The sequence below is a fragment of the Nycticebus coucang genome, chromosome 16, assembly GCF_027406575.1.
Source record: "Nycticebus coucang isolate mNycCou1 chromosome 16, mNycCou1.pri, whole genome shotgun sequence".
NCBI lineage: Eukaryota > Metazoa > Chordata > Mammalia > Primates > Lorisidae > Nycticebus > Nycticebus coucang.
The window spans coordinates 50,369,463-50,386,276 of NC_069795.1; the positions used below are offsets into that span (position 1 = coordinate 50,369,463).

The 16,814-nt window shown below is 45.2% G+C and overlaps 2 protein-coding genes across 3 annotated transcripts in view; both read right to left on the minus strand.

Annotated features, from left to right (window-relative positions):
• Window positions 1-4,006, minus strand: part of ZBTB11 (zinc finger and BTB domain containing 11) — a 41,630-nt gene extending 37,624 nt beyond the window's left edge. Inside the window, exon 1 of one of the 2 annotated variants that reach the window (XM_053564982.1) lies at window positions 970-4,006. In XM_053564982.1, the coding sequence (XP_053420957.1) occupies window positions 970-1,279 (310 nt within the window). In that variant the 5' untranslated portion in view covers window positions 1,280-4,006. Of the gene's footprint in view, window positions 1-564 lie in introns of both variants that reach the window. The other variant, XM_053564983.1, reaches the window with a different exon arrangement.
• Window positions 4,007-9,278: 5,272 nt separating this feature from the next.
• RPL24 (ribosomal protein L24) lies at window positions 9,279-16,363 on the minus strand. The gene is made up of 6 exons (XM_053564998.1): window positions 16,254-16,363; window positions 16,058-16,133; window positions 15,425-15,535; window positions 10,938-11,074; window positions 10,104-10,167; window positions 9,279-9,403 (listed from the first exon to the last, which is right to left on the minus strand). The coding sequence occupies exons 1-6, from the start codon at window positions 16,256-16,258 to the stop codon at window positions 9,323-9,325; spliced, it is 474 nt and encodes a 157-aa protein (XP_053420973.1). The 5' UTR covers window positions 16,259-16,363; the 3' UTR covers window positions 9,279-9,322.
• Between the last annotated feature and the right edge of the window lie 451 nt (window positions 16,364-16,814).

Consider the following 16,814-nt stretch of genomic DNA (forward strand, 5'->3'; position numbering starts at 1 on the left):
TTTCAGCCTCGTCCACAGCAACCTTAAACAAGCAATCCTCCTGCCTCAGCCTCCTGAGCAGCTGGGACTATAGGCGACCCCACAACGCCCAGCTAATTTTTCTTTCTTTTTTTTTTAATAGAGAGGGGATCTGGCTCTCGCTCAGGCTGCTGCTTAACTGCTGAGCTCAGGAGATCCTCTGTTCTCGGCCTTCTAGAGTGCTAGATTACAGGCGTGAGTCACCGCGCCCAGCCAAGAGCTTATTTCCTGACAAAAAATAAGTCACAGTAAACAATGTCTCTTCTAGGGACATAAACAGCGCTTCACAGCTCCCAAAGCGCTTTCAGGGGAAAGAATATTAAAACATTCAGAATTAAGAGTGATATCCTTTACATTTAATTCTTGCTCTAAAAACTAGGTGCAAGACAACTGTTGCTACGGCCACTCCTGATCCCTTCTACGCGTAATTGTACTCTTCTAGTCCAAGAGAACGGATACGGACGAAGGGGCGCAGATAACCTCAAACCTGCGAGTAAACCCGAGCGGAACGCTAGGGTGATGGGAGGCTGGCTTTGTACCCCCTACCGTCAGGATAAACAAGCTGCGCCACCCAGCCGCCCGCTAGAAGCTTCCTCAGGACACCCAGCCGCAGCCTCAGGGCCCGCCTAAGGGGGCGTGCCCTGCACAGACCAGGCATGCGCCTCTCGCCACCGCCAGCCCGGCCCCCGGGGAAACCCCCTAGGCCCCACCCAGGGCCAGAGCCCGCCCCTCGTTTGCCCGGCCTCCTTCCTGTGGGGTGTGCGGCTCGCTTCACGTCCCCCACCCGCCTCCCGACTCCACCTGGCAGCCGCTCCGCCGTCTAGCGCGGGCTGGCCGGGCGAGAGGGATCTGGAACCCTCGAATTCGCCGCTGCGCAAACAGGCGCCACCACCGAGCCTTGCCCGGGCAACAAACCGCCGGCCCGCCCCCTCGCCGCCGGCCAGGTCGTACCTCGCCACCAGTACGTCTTGGACAAGTCGTGCCAGGTCTGATGCCGGGTGTGGTGCGTGCCACCCGGACCCAGGTGCGCCGCCTCGATGAGGTCCCGGCGCCGCTCCGGCTGCAACACCACCTCCAGCTCCGCGAAGGTCTTGCGGTGCCGCTGCCGGCGCTGATAATACAAAGTCCCACCGCGCACCACGTAGCAAGCGGCAGCCTTGCGGATTTTACGCTTGACATTGCCCTCGGTGCCCGGGGCGTATGGCTCGCTCTCGTTTGTCAGGTAGCGTAGGATGGCCCGGTAGCTTTCCTCGCTTGACATCGCGGACGGCGGCTGAAGGCGCCTGTCAGATGGCAGGCAAGGAAAAGAGCGCAGTACTTCAGGGAGGATGCAATAGCAGCGGCGGGACCGTAGGGAGGAACGGCTGCACCTTTGGCGAGCGCTCTTCGACGGCGCCCGTAGCGCGAAGGGAGAACCGACGAGTCGGTAACCAGGGGGAACTGCACTTCTCCAGCGCGCGGAATCCGCTGGCGACTGACAAAATGGCTGCTGCACCACCGGAAGTGACGCAAGTCAAGGGCGGGGGCTGAGTTCTGATTGGAGCGCACTAGTTATTTGACTTGATGGTGCTGATGGAACGACGTCAGGACTGCGGCCGGACATTTTGGAAGTGGGTAGGCCCTTCCTGGGATTTCCAGGGGCTTTGGGCAGACATCTTAAGTCCTGGCAGTTTCCCTTTTCATTTTTCTTCTTTCCCACGCTTTCTAAGGAGCCACGTGTAGGTGGAGCTGGTAGGTGGTTGTGATTTAACTGGCAACACCGAAAGAGTAAAAGGACTCCGTTTTAACGTCTACCTTCAGCAAGGCCCGACATCATAAGATTTTGAGGATCTTGTTAAAATATAAGTCTTTGGAAACAGTACTAAAGACAGCCCTGTTTGCATGGGAATTTTGGTTACAGTTAACAATCGTTTATAAAATCTTAAGTCTATCTTCTTATTCATCTTGCATAAATTTCTACTAACATAAATGTAGGGGAAAGCGTTCTCCATTTTACACTTCATATAGTAAAAGTACAAGAGGCCAATTGACCTGAATTGCGTTTCCCTGTGTGCTCTGAGGCTCCCAATTCAGAAATTTAGCTGGCAGTCTAGAGTAGCTACTTAGGCGACCCTTCCCTGTGCAGAATCTGCAGCACTCAAAATAGCTACAGACGGTGCATACTGTGTGGTGAGCAGGGTCGGACATTGGCGCGACTTTGAAGAAGCCGGAAAATTCCAGGCTTCCGCGCCCAAGGGCTGTAGTTGCAGACGCTGCCAACTCTCCGCAGTCTGTGGATAAGGTTCTTTGTCCCTTGTGGAGGCAGGTGAGGGACAGACAACAGATGAATGAATGCAACATCCTCAAGAACAGAACGTGGCCCCCAGTTTCCAAGGTTTGGGGGCGTGCGACCGCGTGTGAGCCCAAGCTCATTAATGTCCACACGGCCCAGATCATGAGGGAGTCCCTGAACGATCCAGGTGTAGGGACTTGAGCTCCCAAAGGTCAGAGGAAAAACAGAATTACCAGGCTTGGGTTCTACTTTGGCATATTCCATTTGCAGACTTTACAGCCACAGCTGGATAACAGCGGAATTAAAAAGTGGAGTTGCACCTCTTTGCCCGTGGAGTGGGGCACTGAGACTACAAGAATAAATACACCCTCCAAGGAGCTGGTCATAGTGTTGGGCCAGACCCACCGCTAGTTTCCGTGTTCATATTAATTCCTTTTTAAACTAAATTTAACATCAAGTCAATAGATTTAAGTAAAACTTGCAAACAATACAGGTAGAATGTATAACTGACAAAAGTGCTAGTGACAAATACCACTTAATACAAGCTAAGTTAAAAAACATTGCACAGGGTGGCGCCTGTGGCTCAGTGAGCAGGGCGCCGGCCCCATATACCGAGGGTGGCGGGTTCAAACCCGGTCCAGGCCAAACTGCAACGAAAAAATAGCCGGGCGTTGTGGCGGGCGCCTGTAGTCCCAGCTACTCGGGAGGCTGAGGCAGGAGAATCGCCTAGGCCCAGGAGTTGGAGGTTACTGTGAGCTGTGTGACGTCACGGCACTCTACCGAGGGCGATAAAGTGAAACTCTGTCTCTACAAAAAAAAAAAAAAACATTGCACAAGGGGCGAAAGCACCAAGAGTCCCACTAATGCTTGGATTTCACTTAGGGCTTAATAGAAAACTAAAATGCTTCCTATTTTAGTGCTGGGATGGGTGGATGGCCTGTAATCTTAGCATCTGAGAGTCCGAGATGGGTGGATTGCCTGAACTCAAGAGTTAAGAGACCAGGATAAGCTAGAGAAAGACTCCTCTCTAAAAATAGCTTGGCATAGTGGCCAGGGCCTGTAGCCCCAACTACCTGGGAGGCTGAGGCAAGAGGATCACTTGAGCTCAAGAGTTGGAGGTTGCTGTGAGCTATAATGCCTCGGTACTTTATCTAGGGCAACAGGCTGAGTGAGACTGTCTCAAAATAAAATGCTTCCTTGGTGGTCAGAAACTTGCTGTACCATTAGAGTGGGTATTTACTGCTTTTTTCTAGTTCCTTCTGAGCATCAGGCTATCTTGAACTCAAGGATAATCAGAATTGGCAGTTACACTTTATTAAAAACCAGCATTTAGAACAGAAAAGCAATACTTCGGCTTAAGGGGACATTTTATGGTGTCCAAAAATTGGCATTCATAGCCTGCATCCAAGTAGGTCTTTTGATTGGTTATTTTAAGCTTTCCTTGTTAAAAGCAAAATAATGGTCTTGTTTTCCCTATAATTTCATAAATAAAAATAACACTGCAATAAAACTTTTTATTCAGGCAAAATCTTGTTTTAAGGCTCGGCACCTATAGCTCAGAGGTTAGGGCACCAGCCATATACACGGGCTGGCAGGTGTGAACCAGCCCAGGACTGCTAAACAATGACAACTACAACCAAAAAATAGCTGGGCGTGTGGCAGGCACCTGAAGTCCCAGCTACTTGGGAGGCCGAGGCAAGAGAATCTTTATTTTTTTTTTTTTTGTAGAGACAGAGTCTCACTTTATGGCCCTCGGTAGAGTGCCGTGGCATCACACAGCTCACAGCAACCTCCAACTCCTAGGCTTAAGCGATTCTCTTGCCTCAGCCTCCCGAGTAGCTGGGACTACAGGCGCCTGCCACAACGCCCAGCTATTTTTTGGTTGCAGTTCAGCCGGGGCCGGGTTTGAACCCACCACCCTCGGTATATGGGGCCGGCGCCTTACCGACTGGGCCACAGGCGCCGCCCGGCAAGAGAATCTTTTAAGCCCAAAGTTTGAGATTGCTCTCAGCTGTGACACCCCAGCAGTCTACCGAGGACTTAATGAGACTCTGTCTCAAAGAAAAAAAAATTTAAATCTTGCCTTTTTGAGCAAAAGCCTGCCAGCATATACTGCATATTTCTTATATTGGTTTTTGCATATTTCAATTTTTAGGTTCCCAAAAGGGACTTTTGAACAGTGCCTGAATTTAACATGCATTAGAAAGAAAAACTGCATCACCTACAGAATGAGGGTGGGAAGAAATGTTGACATGAACTGTATCCCTACGTGTAAAAGCTTGTTTCTCAAGAGGATTGTGGCTTGTTCACCATATCCTGGCACCCCTGGCAGGTTAACAATCTACTTTCTGTAGAAGTACAAGGCTAGGCTCAGCGCCTATGGCTCAAGCAGCTAAGGCACCAGCCACATACACCAGAGCTGGCGGGTTCGAATCCAGCCTGGGCCTGCCAAACGACAACTACAACCAAAAAATAGCTGGGCGTTGTGGTGGACACCTGTAGTCCCAGCTATTTGGGAGGCTGAGGCAAGAGAATCATCTAAGCCCAGGAGATGGAGGCTGCTGTCAGCTGTGATACCATGGCACTCTACTCAGGGCAATAGCTTGAGGCTCTGTCTTTAAAAAAATAAAAAAAGGGGGCGGCACCTGTGGCTCAGCGGGTAGGGCGCCGGCCCCATATGCTGAGGGTGGTGGGTTCAAACCCAGCCCCGGCCAAACTGCAACAAAAAAATAGCTGGGCGTTATGGCGGGCGCCTGTAGTCCCAGCTATTTGGGAGGCTGAGTCAAGAGAATCGCCTAAGCCCAAGGATTTGGAGGTTGCTGTGAGCTGTGTGATGCCACGGCACCCTACCAAGGGCGATAAGGTGAGACTCTATCTCTACAAAAAAAATAAATAAATAAATAAAAAAAGTACAAGGCTATATAAGTGATTATTTTCTTTTTTTTCTTATAAGTTTATGCTTTTTTATTGTTAAATCATAGCTGTGTACATTAGTGCAATCAAGGGGTACAATGTGCAGGTTTCACATACAATCTGAAATATTCTCATCAAACTGTTATAAGTGATTATTTTCTATTTGCCTTATTCCATCTTGTAATTACCGGGATACTCAGACACTTCAGCAATTTAACACAGCTCTGTAACACCCTGCTTCTCAACTACTCTGGGAAGTTAGGTAAGAATACTCAAGAAGCTACCCAGAAGACCAAAAATCACATTGTAACAAAGATATCTGCACCAGAATGTTTATTGCAGCCCAATTCACAATTGCTAAGTCATGGAAAAAGCCCAAGTGCCCATCGATCCATGAATGGATTAATAAATTGTGGTATATGTACACCATGGAATATTATGCAGCCTTAAAGAAAGATGGAGACTTTACCTCTTTCATGTTTACATGGATGGAGCTGGAACATACTCTTCTTACTAAAGTATCTGAAGAATGGAAGAAAAAGTATCCAATGTACTCAGCCTTACTATGAAACTAATTTATGGCTTTCATATGAAAGCTATAACCCAGTTATAACCTAAGAATATGGGGAAGGGGGAGATGGAGGGGAGGTAGGGGGAGGATGGACAGAGGGAGGGTGATTGGTGGGATTATACCTGCAGTGCGTCTTACAAGGGTACATGTGAAACTTAGTAAATGTAGAATATAATTGTCTTAATACAATAACTAAGAAAATGCCAGGAAGGCTATGTTAACCAGTGTGTTGAAAATGTGTCAAACTGTTTATAAACCAGTGTATGGTGCCCCATGATCGCATTAATGTACACAGCTATGATTTAATATTAATAAAAAAAAGAATACTCAGGAAGCAGTGCTCTTCATTTAAACTCTTCCGGGAGCAAGTTTTAAAACACACCTTTAACTCAACTATCAGCTAATGGTAGATGAGGCACCAATGTGAATAAAAAAGGCAAACCCGTGGCTGGGCGCGGTGGCTAACGCATGTAATCCTCACACTCTGGGAGACCTGAGGCTGGTGGATTACTTGAGCTCCAGAGACCAGCCTGAGCAAAAGCAAGACCCCATCTCTACTAAAAATAGAAAAACTGAGGCAAGAGGATCACTTGACCCCCAAGAGTTGGAGGTTGCTGTGAGCTATGACTGCATGACACTCTACCCAGGACGACAGCTTGAGACTCTTTCTCAAAAAAAAAAAAAAAAAAGGCAAACCGCCTGTAGTCCCAGCTACTCGGGAGGCTGAGGCAAGAGAATCGCGTAAGCCCAAGAGTTAGACGTTGCTGTGAGCCGTGTGACGCCACGGCACTCTACCCAAGGGCGGTATAGTGAGACTCTGTCTCTACAAAAAAAAAAAAGGCAAACCCAAACCCTATATAAAAATCAATCTATTCATCATGCAAATGGGTAATTAATCACATAAAATGATAAAGTATAGCTGGCCCCCAGGTTACAGATAAAGATACGTTCTTGAGAATGTTCTTATTTTTTTCAGACAGGGTCTGGCTCTGTCTCCTAGACTACAGTGCAGAGATATCATACAGCTCACTGCAACTTCAAACTCTTAGGCTCAAGCAATCCTCCAACCTTGGGCTCCCAGTGTTGGGATTACAATTGTGACCCACCACACCCAGCACTAAGTAGTCTTTAGGTCTGCTTTGTGTATAACCAGGATCCCTGATGAACATTGTATATATGCTAATACTGACAATACTATAATGGCTCATACGTTGTAATAATGATACAATGTAATACTGTTAACAGTAATCCCCCTGTAATAGAAACTATTTTTTAATTCAAACATAAAAAAAAATCAAAAACTTAAGACATTTCAAAAAAAAAAAAGCACTCACCTAATGTTCCATCAATACTAGGCTAATAGGAATGTTTTGCTTATTTTGATCTAACCAAATTGATAACCTTTCTATTTCAGCAACTGATCCACCATGCTTCTTAGTAATAATTGTTGCTTTGATACTCACACTGCCTTTTTGACATGTTCCTCATTCTCAATTCATCCTTTACATGGGTCATTATCAAAGTTTTCAGACAGCCTGTATTATGGTCCATTATTTGATATCCAAGAAACACAGTGGACAGTGTCCTGATTCACCTGTGTAAGTTACATCTTTCTCTAAAACTTTGTCAGTAATGGCCCACATATAACTGTTCTAATAGTAACCATGGCACATGGCCTTTCTCTGAAATAATAAGTGCTTATTTCTACTTCCATATCCTTTGTAAATCACCTTTGTCTTCAGTGCAGGCTCACCTGGACTCGCAGTGGACTTTCACTTTGGAGGCATAGTCGTAAGGGAGAACACTCACCAAATCAAATTAAAAAGATAGTGATGCTTACACAACCATATAAACAAGAGACTAGCCACTAGCATAAAGATAGATGCTGTGTCACAAATCACTTGAGCCATGCAGGCTTGTTTACACTTGTGGAAGAAACCAGTTGCCAAATCATAAATCTGATTATTCATTATTTAAGGATAATAATATCCTTTTGGAGAGGCTTAGGAGTCTTTTTTTTCTTTGAGACATAATCTCATTATGTTGCCCTTGGTAGAGTGCCGTGGCATCATAGCTGAGAGCAACCTCAAAACTCTTGGGCTTAAGGGATTCTCTTGCCTCAGCCCCCCAAATAGCTGGGACTACAGGGACCCACCACAACACCCGGCTACTTTGTTGGAATTGTCATTGTTTTTAGTAGGCCTGGGCTGGGTTTGAACCCACCAGCCCCAGTGTACGTGGCTGGCACCCTAACCAGAGTTATGGGCACCTGAGCCTTGGGAGTCTAGTTTTAAGTATGGAATGCTCTGAGTCTTCAATATACCCAGGGACTGCCTGCATATCTTTTTTAATAACCACTTGGACTAAAAGTATGTAGCATTAAGCCAAAAAGATGATGTAGTCTGTGTAATGTTCCTATATACGTGAGCTAAACAAAGCTAGTATTCAGCCACATATTATTAAATATTTCTTGAACTAACAGGCTTACTTCAGGGAGCATTATTCCTAATGAACTTTTAGGCTTGACGCCAGTAGGTCAGTGGTTAGGGCACTGGCCACATTACACGGAGGCTGGTGGGTTCAAACCCAGCTTGGGCCTGCTAAACAACAACTACAACAAAAAAAATAGCTGGGCTTTGTGGCAGGCGCCTATAGTCCCAGCTACTAGGGAGACTGACGCAAGAGAATTGCTTAAGCCCAAGCGTTGGAGGTTACTGGAAGATGCCACAGCACTCTTCCGATGGCAACACAGACTGTCTCAGGAGAAAAAAAAAAACAACTTTTTTTAAAGTAAAAGGTCTATCTCAAAAATTTTTTTTGCGATTTTTTTTTTTAAGAGTTTCATTTTGGGGCGGCGCCACAAAATGGCTGTGTGATGCCATAGCACTCTACCGAGGGCCATAAAGTGAGACTCTGTCTCTACAAAAAAAAAAAAAAAAAAAAAAGTTTTTTGTTGCCCTTGGTAGAGTGGCATGGCATCACAGCTCACAGCAACCTCCAGCTCTTGGGCTTAGGCCATTCTCTTGCCTTAGCCTTGCGAGGAGCTGGGACTACAGGTGCCCACCACAACGCCCAGCTATTTTTTTGTTGCAGTTTGGCCAGGGCCAGGTTCAAGCCCGCCACCCTCAGTTTATGGGGCAGGTGCCCTACTCACTGAGTCACAGGTACCACCCTTTGAGGCAGTCTTACCATATCACCCTTGGCAGAGTGTTGTGGCATCTCAGCTCACAGCAACCTCAAACACTTGGCTCAAGTGATTCTCCTGCCTCAGCCTCCCAAGCAGTTGGGACCACAGGCGCCTGCCACAACGCCCAGCTATTATTTGTTGCACTTGTCATTGTTGGTTAGCTGGCCTGGGCTACCAACCCGCCAACTTTGGTGTATGTGGCTGGCCCCATAACCACTGTGATATAGCCACGAGCCTTAAATTTTCAATTCTATGAGGTACCTATGACCATATAGGCCCAACATGCCTATTATTAGAGAAAAAAATCCAGCACAACCTAGAGTTACCGTTGGATCTTTATTTAAAAATCTGATCTGCCAATTTAGCGTTTTCCACCAACTCGGGGAGCAGAAACCTTCACAGGCTTCACAATCTTTTGCTTAGGTGCTGCCTTTGTGGGTGCCTGTAAAAGATGACATATTACGTGACATCACTCCTCAAAACCTTACGACCCCCTCCATGTCCAGATTCTTTATGTACCCTAGATCACTTAATAATTTAACTGTCTTCCTAATACCAACCTTTTTATTTAAAACTCCCTAAAATATTAGATGTCTATCTATATAATGAAAGACAGATATTGTCATAGATCGAAGGAGACACAACTTAGTGAGTTTCCTGAATTTTAGTAACAGTGTAAGACCAATGTTAATTTTGGGGTTTTGAAAATTTTACTATGGTTAAATAAATTAACTGAGAAAAACTGGATAAACTTCCTATACTGCTACTGCAAACTTTCTGAGTCTAAAATTATCTCACAACACAGTTTAAAAAACAAAAGCCACCTTTATTTCCCTCTTTCCTCATTCCTTTCATTTTAAGAAATGCTTTGTCTCGGGCGGCACCTGTGGCTCAGCGGGTAGGGCGCCGGTCCCATATGCCGGAGGTGGCGGGTTCAAACCCAGCCCCGGCCAAATTAAAAAAAAAAAAAAAAAAAAAAAAAGAAATGCTTTGTCTCCTGGAAACCCCCTCTCTGGAGATCCAAACCATACACCTATCAGTTAAAAAGATCATTTCCAATTGAGTCTTACACTAAATTTCTTAAACCCATGATCAATTTTCTTGTTCTATTATTTAAGAAATGCAAGAAAGCTCAGAATTACCTTAGCAGCAGCCATTGCAGTCTTTTTTGATGCTTGCTTTGCCTTTTTTGCTTCCTTTGCAGCTCTGTAGGATTAAAAAATTAGTTAAGGGGCTTGGTGCCTGTAGCTCAGTGGCTAGGGCACCAGCCACATACACCAGAGCTCATGGGTTCAAACCCAGCCCGTGCCTGCCAAACAACGACAACTACAACTAAAAAAAAGCCAGGCACTGTGGCGGGTGCCTTTAGTTCCAGCTACTTGGGAGGCTGAGGCAAGACAATCGCGTAAGCCTAAGAGTTTGAGGTTGCTGTGAGCTGTGATGCTACAGCACTCTATCAGGGCAACATAGTAAGAGTCTAGCCTCAAAAAAAAAAATTACTTGGGGCAGCGCGTGTGGCTCAAAGGAGTAGGGCACTGGCCCCATATGCCAGAGGTGGCGAGTTCAAACCCAGCCCCAGCCAAAAACTAAAAAAAAAAAAAAAAAAAGGAGCTAGAATCTTAGACGAGTTAGAACTATCATATGGCATCCTTTCTCATCTCTATCTACTTATTTGTAGGCTAAATCTCAGGGGTTTGTCAATAAAATTCGTTAACCCAAAAAAAAAAAAAATTATCAACCATCAAATCAGCTGATCATATATGGTGATTTTAAGTGCATACAGAATTTCAATGTAACAAATTAAACTACATCATAAACTTTTGTATTATTAAACCCAAATAATTATGGGTGACAATCATAAATCATTTACTATAGTTTCAAGTTTCGTAACAAAAATGAGATAAGGTTCCTGAACCTATAGCTAGATTTTATATCCATCCCAATAGCTGAAATGCTTATAATGAAGCATTTCTTACCTGATAGCTTGTTCTCGTTGAGCCTTTCTAACTTCAGGTTTCTGGTTTCGTTTTGCCATTATATCAGCAAGAGATGCACCAGTTATGGCCCTCTGGAATTTAACTGCACGGCGGGTTCTTTTCTTTTGAATTTCTTCCTACAAAACAAAAAGATGGGTGGAGGGGTGGGGGGGAGAATTATGAACACTCCTCTGTGAAATAAAACAAGTTTTCCACCTAACACATTGTTTAAGCCATCTCTTACAAATCCTGGCCATTGTTTTCACTACCTTAAAAACAAACAAATTCAAGTGTAATGAAAACTGTTATTTCACGAACTAGATAGTACTATAACTGATTTTAATAAGACTGTTTACACTTTCAATTTACTTACGAAAAAATTATCAAGCCTCAAACTCACCTATTTTTAATTCAAAGGCTGTCAACAGGAGAAATATTCAAGATGTGATTTATAATAAGAAAGCTGCCAAATTTTAGGGAATGTCCATGAATCAAGGCAGAGCAGAATTTAAACACTTCCTACAGGCCGGGCATGAGTGGCTCTCGCCTATAATCCTAGTACTCTAAGAGGCCCCAGTGGGTGGATTCCTTGAGCTCAGGAGTTTAAGACCAGCCTGAGCAAGAGTAGACCCCACCTATGGGGCACCTTTGTCCCAGTTATTTGGGAGGCTGAGGCAAGAAGATTGCTTGAGCCCAAGAGATTGAGGCTGCTGTGGGCTATGATGCCATGACAGGGCAAGTGTGAGATTCTGTTTCAAAAATACAAAAAAAAAAAAAAAAAAAATTTCCTACAGATTCTAGATTGGAAACCTGTGCTACGGTACTCATGAGAAAAAAAGACCTTGCAGTGCACCTTTTAGTCCAAGAACAATTAAATTCTGCCTGTGGTCAAAATATACCCTCATTTTTTTTTTTTTTGGCTGGGGCTGGGTTTGAACCCACCACCTCCGGCATATGGGGCTGGCACCCTACTCCCTTGAGCCACAGATGCCACCCAGCCTCATTTTAAACTTTTATTTTTTCTTGAGATAGAGTCTTACTATGTCACCCTCGATAGCGTACCGTAGCGTCACAGCTCACAGCAACCTCCAACTCTTGGGCTTGAGCAATTCTCTTGCCTCAGCCTCCCCAGTAGCTGGGACTATAGGCACCCACCATAATGCCCGGCTTTTTTTTTTTTTTTTTTTGGTTATAGTTTTCATTGTTGTTTAGCTGGCCTAGGCCAGGCTCGAACCTGCCAGCCTGGGTGTATGTGCTTGGTGCCCTACTCACTAAGCTACAGGGGCAGAGCCATTTCAAACTCTTTAAAAGATAAAATCTTGGGTGGCGCCTGTGACTCAGTGAGTAGGGCGCTGGCCCCATATGCCAAGGGTGGCGGGTTCAGACCCAGCCCTGGCCAAACTGCAACAAAAAATAGGCAGGCGTTGTGGCAGGTGCCTGTAGTCCCAGCTGCTCAGGAGGCTGAGACAAAAGAATCGCGTAAGCCCAAGAGTTAGAGGTTGCTGTGAACCGTGTGACGCCATGGCACTCTACCAAGGGCGGTACAATGAGACTCTGTCTCTACAAAAAAAAAAAAAAAAAAAAAAGATAAAATCTTATCGTAGAAAACTCCAATATTTACTTGTTCCATTTTTCTTTTTTGAAACAAGAGCCTCGGGCAGCGGGTTCGGACCCAGCCCCGGCCAAACTGCAACAGAAAAATAGCCGGGCATTGTGGCGCATGCCTGTAGTCCCAGCTGCTCCAGGAGGCTGAGGCAAGAGAACCGTGTAAGCCCAAGAGTTAAGAGGTTGCTGTGAGCCGTGTGACGCCATGGCACTCTACCCGAGGGCGGTACAGTGAGACTCTGTCTCTACAAAAAAAAAAAAAAAAAGAAACAAGAGCCTCAAGCTGTCACCCTGGGAAGAGTGCCGTGTCATCACAGTTCACAGCAACCTTCAACTCCTGGGCTCAAGTGATTCTCCTGCCTCCGCCTCCCAAGTAGCTGGGATTACAGGAGCCTGCCCAGCTATTTTTTTGGTTGTAGCCATCATTACTGTTTGGTGGGACCAGGCTGGATTCGAACCCGCCAGCTCAGGTGTATATGGCAGGCACCTTAGCCACTCGAGTCACAGGCGCTGAGCCTCCATTTTTCTTGTATCAATACACTTAAAATAGGGCGACGCCTGTGGCTCAGTCGCTAAGGCGCCGGCCCCATATACCGAGGGTGGCGGGTTCAAACCCGGCCCCGGCCAAACTGCAACCAAAAAATAGCCGGGCGTTGTGGCGGGTGCCTGTAGTCCCAGCTACTCAGGAGGCTGAGGCAAGAGAATCACTTAAGCCCAGGAGTTGGAGGTTGCTGTGAGCTGTGTGAGGCCACGGCACTCTACCGAGGGCCATAAAGTGAGACTCTGTCTCTACAAAAAAACAAAAAACAAAACCACTTAAAATATTTTACTTATTCTGGCAAAACATATTAACATGCCCCTTTAAAGGGGCCTAATTTAGTGGCATTAAGTTAACTCACAACGTTGTTGACCACTACCCATTTCTGGAATTTTCATCATTCCAACGCTGCACCCATCAAACAATGTGACACCAATAATTCCTCCCTTCCCCTAGTCTTGTATAACCTTTATTCTACTTCCTGTCTATATGAATGTGCCTATTCTAGGTACCTTATAAAAGTGGAACCACATGATACTTATGGTCAGGCTCACTTCGCTTGGGATAATGTCTTTTAAGTTTTATCCAGTTAGGTGGCTGTCAGCATTTAAAGGCTGAATTTTATGGGCCCTGCGCCTGTAGCTCAGCGGCTAGGGCACCAGCCACATACACCGGAGCTGGGGGGTTCAAATCCAGCCCAGGCCTGCCATCAACAGTGACAACTATAACCAAAAAATGGCTGGGTATTGTGGCAGGCGCCTGTGATCCCAGCTGCTTGGGAGGCTGAGGCAGGAGAATCGCTTGAGCCCAGGAGTTGGAGATTGCTGTGAGCTGTTGACCCCACGACACTCTACCAAGGGCAATATGTTAAGACTCTGTCTCAAAAAAAAAAAAAAAAAAAAAAAAACGGGGGGGGGGGGAGCCAGAATTTTATGTACATACTACATTTTCTTATCTATCCATCCACTCATGGATATTTGGATTGCTTTCACCTTTCGGTCACTATGAATAATGCTGTTACGAACATTGGTATGGCGGTCATGTGAATTCCTGCTTTCAGTTTTTTAGGTAAATACCTGCCAGTGGAATTGCTGTACCATATAATTTTATGTTTAACTTTTTGAGGACACACCAATAGTTGTCCACAGCAGCTCCATGATTTTCTATTTAGCAATGCACAAATGTTCCAATTCCCCCCCCACCAACACCTTTAATTTCCTTAAAAAGAAAAAATAAAAATAAACAAACAAAAAAAACCCTAATGACTATGTCAAAGCCACTGTTAGATAATTTTCTCCTTCCTCTCAACTTTCAACACATTTCATATCTTATGGCACTTAATTCCTACAGTATTTCTTGAAATCTTTCATCCATGAAGTGCTCATTAAATAGTCAAAAGCCTAAATAAATACACCATGCTTCCTGAATACTATACTAGTAATAATATTAGTCCTACCAAAGTACCTGAACTAAGTCTCACAAATTCCCTTCATTCAGCTAAAATGGCACTTAAAACAAGCACCAAAATATTCAGCTGGAGAATATACCATACCAGTTATAATACAACTTTCCTAGTCCTACCTTATAATCAAAAACTACATTACTCAATTTTCACCCACCGGAACAAGGCAACCCTCTCCACAGCACCCTACTTAACACAAATGTGCTTCATCTATGTGACTTGTACAAGGTGCCACTTTCATATTTCAATTCTGCATTGCTGTTGGCCTAAAGTATATAAGGAGACTCTCTCTCTCTATATATATATATGTATGTGTTTTTTTTTTTTTTGCAGTTTTTGGCCAGGGCTGGGTTTGAACCTGCCACCTCTGGCATATGGAGCTGGTGTCCTACTCCCTTTGAGCCACAGGTGCTGCCCCACTTTATATATTTTTGTTTTCATGTTATTGTTTGGTTTTCTCAGTTTCAAGGACACTTTCACATACTGTCTCACTTAATTACAATTTATTTTTTTGAGACACAATCTCCACTTTCTCACTCTCCCTAGAGTGCTGTAGTGTCATTGCTCACAGCAACCTCAAACTCTTGGGCTCAAGTAATTATCTTGCCTCAGCCCCCCACCCACCCACCCCACCCCCAGTAACTGGTACTACAGCTGCCGGCCACAACTCCTGGCTATTTTCACAAATGGGATCTGGCTCTTGCTCAGGCTGGTCTCCAACTCCTGAGCTCAGGCATCTGCCTGCTTAGACTTCCCAGAATGCTAGGGATTACTGGTGTGAGCCACTGCACCTAGCTAGCTACAATTTTAACAGCAGAAAAATCAACGCTCAGAGACCTTAAACTACTTACACATCTGCACAACAAAACATATTCCACCTACCGACTGTCCCTTTTTGTGCTTTCTTCTGTAGAGTACTGTCCAGTTTATCTGTCGAGGATTCCTCTTGGAAAGGAATGCTGACTCACATTTTGCATTCACAAACTGGAAAACCTGGCATAACAAATTCGAGGTAATTACTACCCAGCTATACAAAAAAGAAAAGAGTTCGAAAGCCTTAGGAAGTTATAATCTATTTTCCTATTTTACAAAACTGAGACTCACAAATACCAAAAGGTTCATGTCACGTAACTTGCCAAGTAACTGAGTCTTTGCGTTTGCTCATTTCTTGAGGGCGGGCAAACAAGTTTACAGGCAAGAATGGGGTGGTGTCAAATTCTCGGAGACATTCTGCTCTTGTCCCTCCCGGGGCTCCGAGACAAGCTGACACCCGTGAGACAAGTATCTCGGTACTCCACTTCTCCTACACTGGGGCATCAAAGTTACACAAACCCCTCCCGTCCAGCCTCAATGCAGGTTGACTTAGAAGTCTCTGATCCTAACAACCATTCCATGGAGGATCCCTGAAGCCCAGCAGGGATCAAAGGTGATGTGAACATAAACGGGCCTAGACTGAATTATGCGAGACGTTCCTCCTTGGAGTACAAAAATTGGTGTTAGCCGGCGGCCTTTTACCTTGCCGTCGGTCCTCGCGTAGCGTCTCCCGTGTCCGGGGTAGATCTTGTACCCGCTGAAACTGCACAACTCGACCCTGAAACAAAAAGTCAAGCCCATTAGGGAGGATGTCTACAGTAAAGTGAAGCCATGCCCATGACACCAGACAGGCGATTTGTTCAGGGATGGAAACGGATTAGGATCCACATCTGCTTACTTCATGGCGGCAGCAACCGAGACAAAGAAAAGATGGCGAAGAGAAGGAGAGGACCATGGGAAGATGCCTTATAAGGTCGTAGGGAAAGCTCTTCCCAATTCCCTTTGCGGATTCCGGCGCTCCGTGATGACGTTAGCTGGCGAGGCGACCAATCTTGATATCCGAGACCACCGACTTCCTCCGGAAAAATTTTGTTAGAAGCTGCTGGAAGCCTTTAGGGATAAAGTGAGATAACGGCTAAATTCGTTGTCAGGCGGTTTTTCTGAGTCATGCTGTCTTTCCTACCGTGAAGTGTAGAGCCATCGTTTTACTACAGGGAATCTGAACTGAAATGTATCCTCTTTCCTGTTCCTTTTATAGAGTCCCAAAGATGCATACCCCGCAGGTAAAACTTAAAAGAAGTCACATTTTTGCCTTCCTGTTGGCTGCATTTCCGCAACCAAATTAAATTTTATAAGTTCAACCATTTATAGGAAGGTGATGATATTTCAACCGTTTCCCAAGCTGTACGACTCGAACTGTGAACAGTGGCGCTTTGCCTTATTTATAATTAATATTCAT

Coding starts and splice junctions, on each gene's coding strand:
- RPL24 (XM_053564998.1), bottom strand. Junction 10,168..10,937: donor CAACGAGAACAAGCTATCAG/GTAAGAAATGCT, acceptor TTAATCCTACAG/AGCTGCAAAGGAAGCAAAAA. Junction 9,404..10,103: donor CTGCAATGGCTGCTGCTAAG/GTAATTCTGAGC, acceptor CATCTTTTACAG/GCACCCACAAAGGCAGCACC.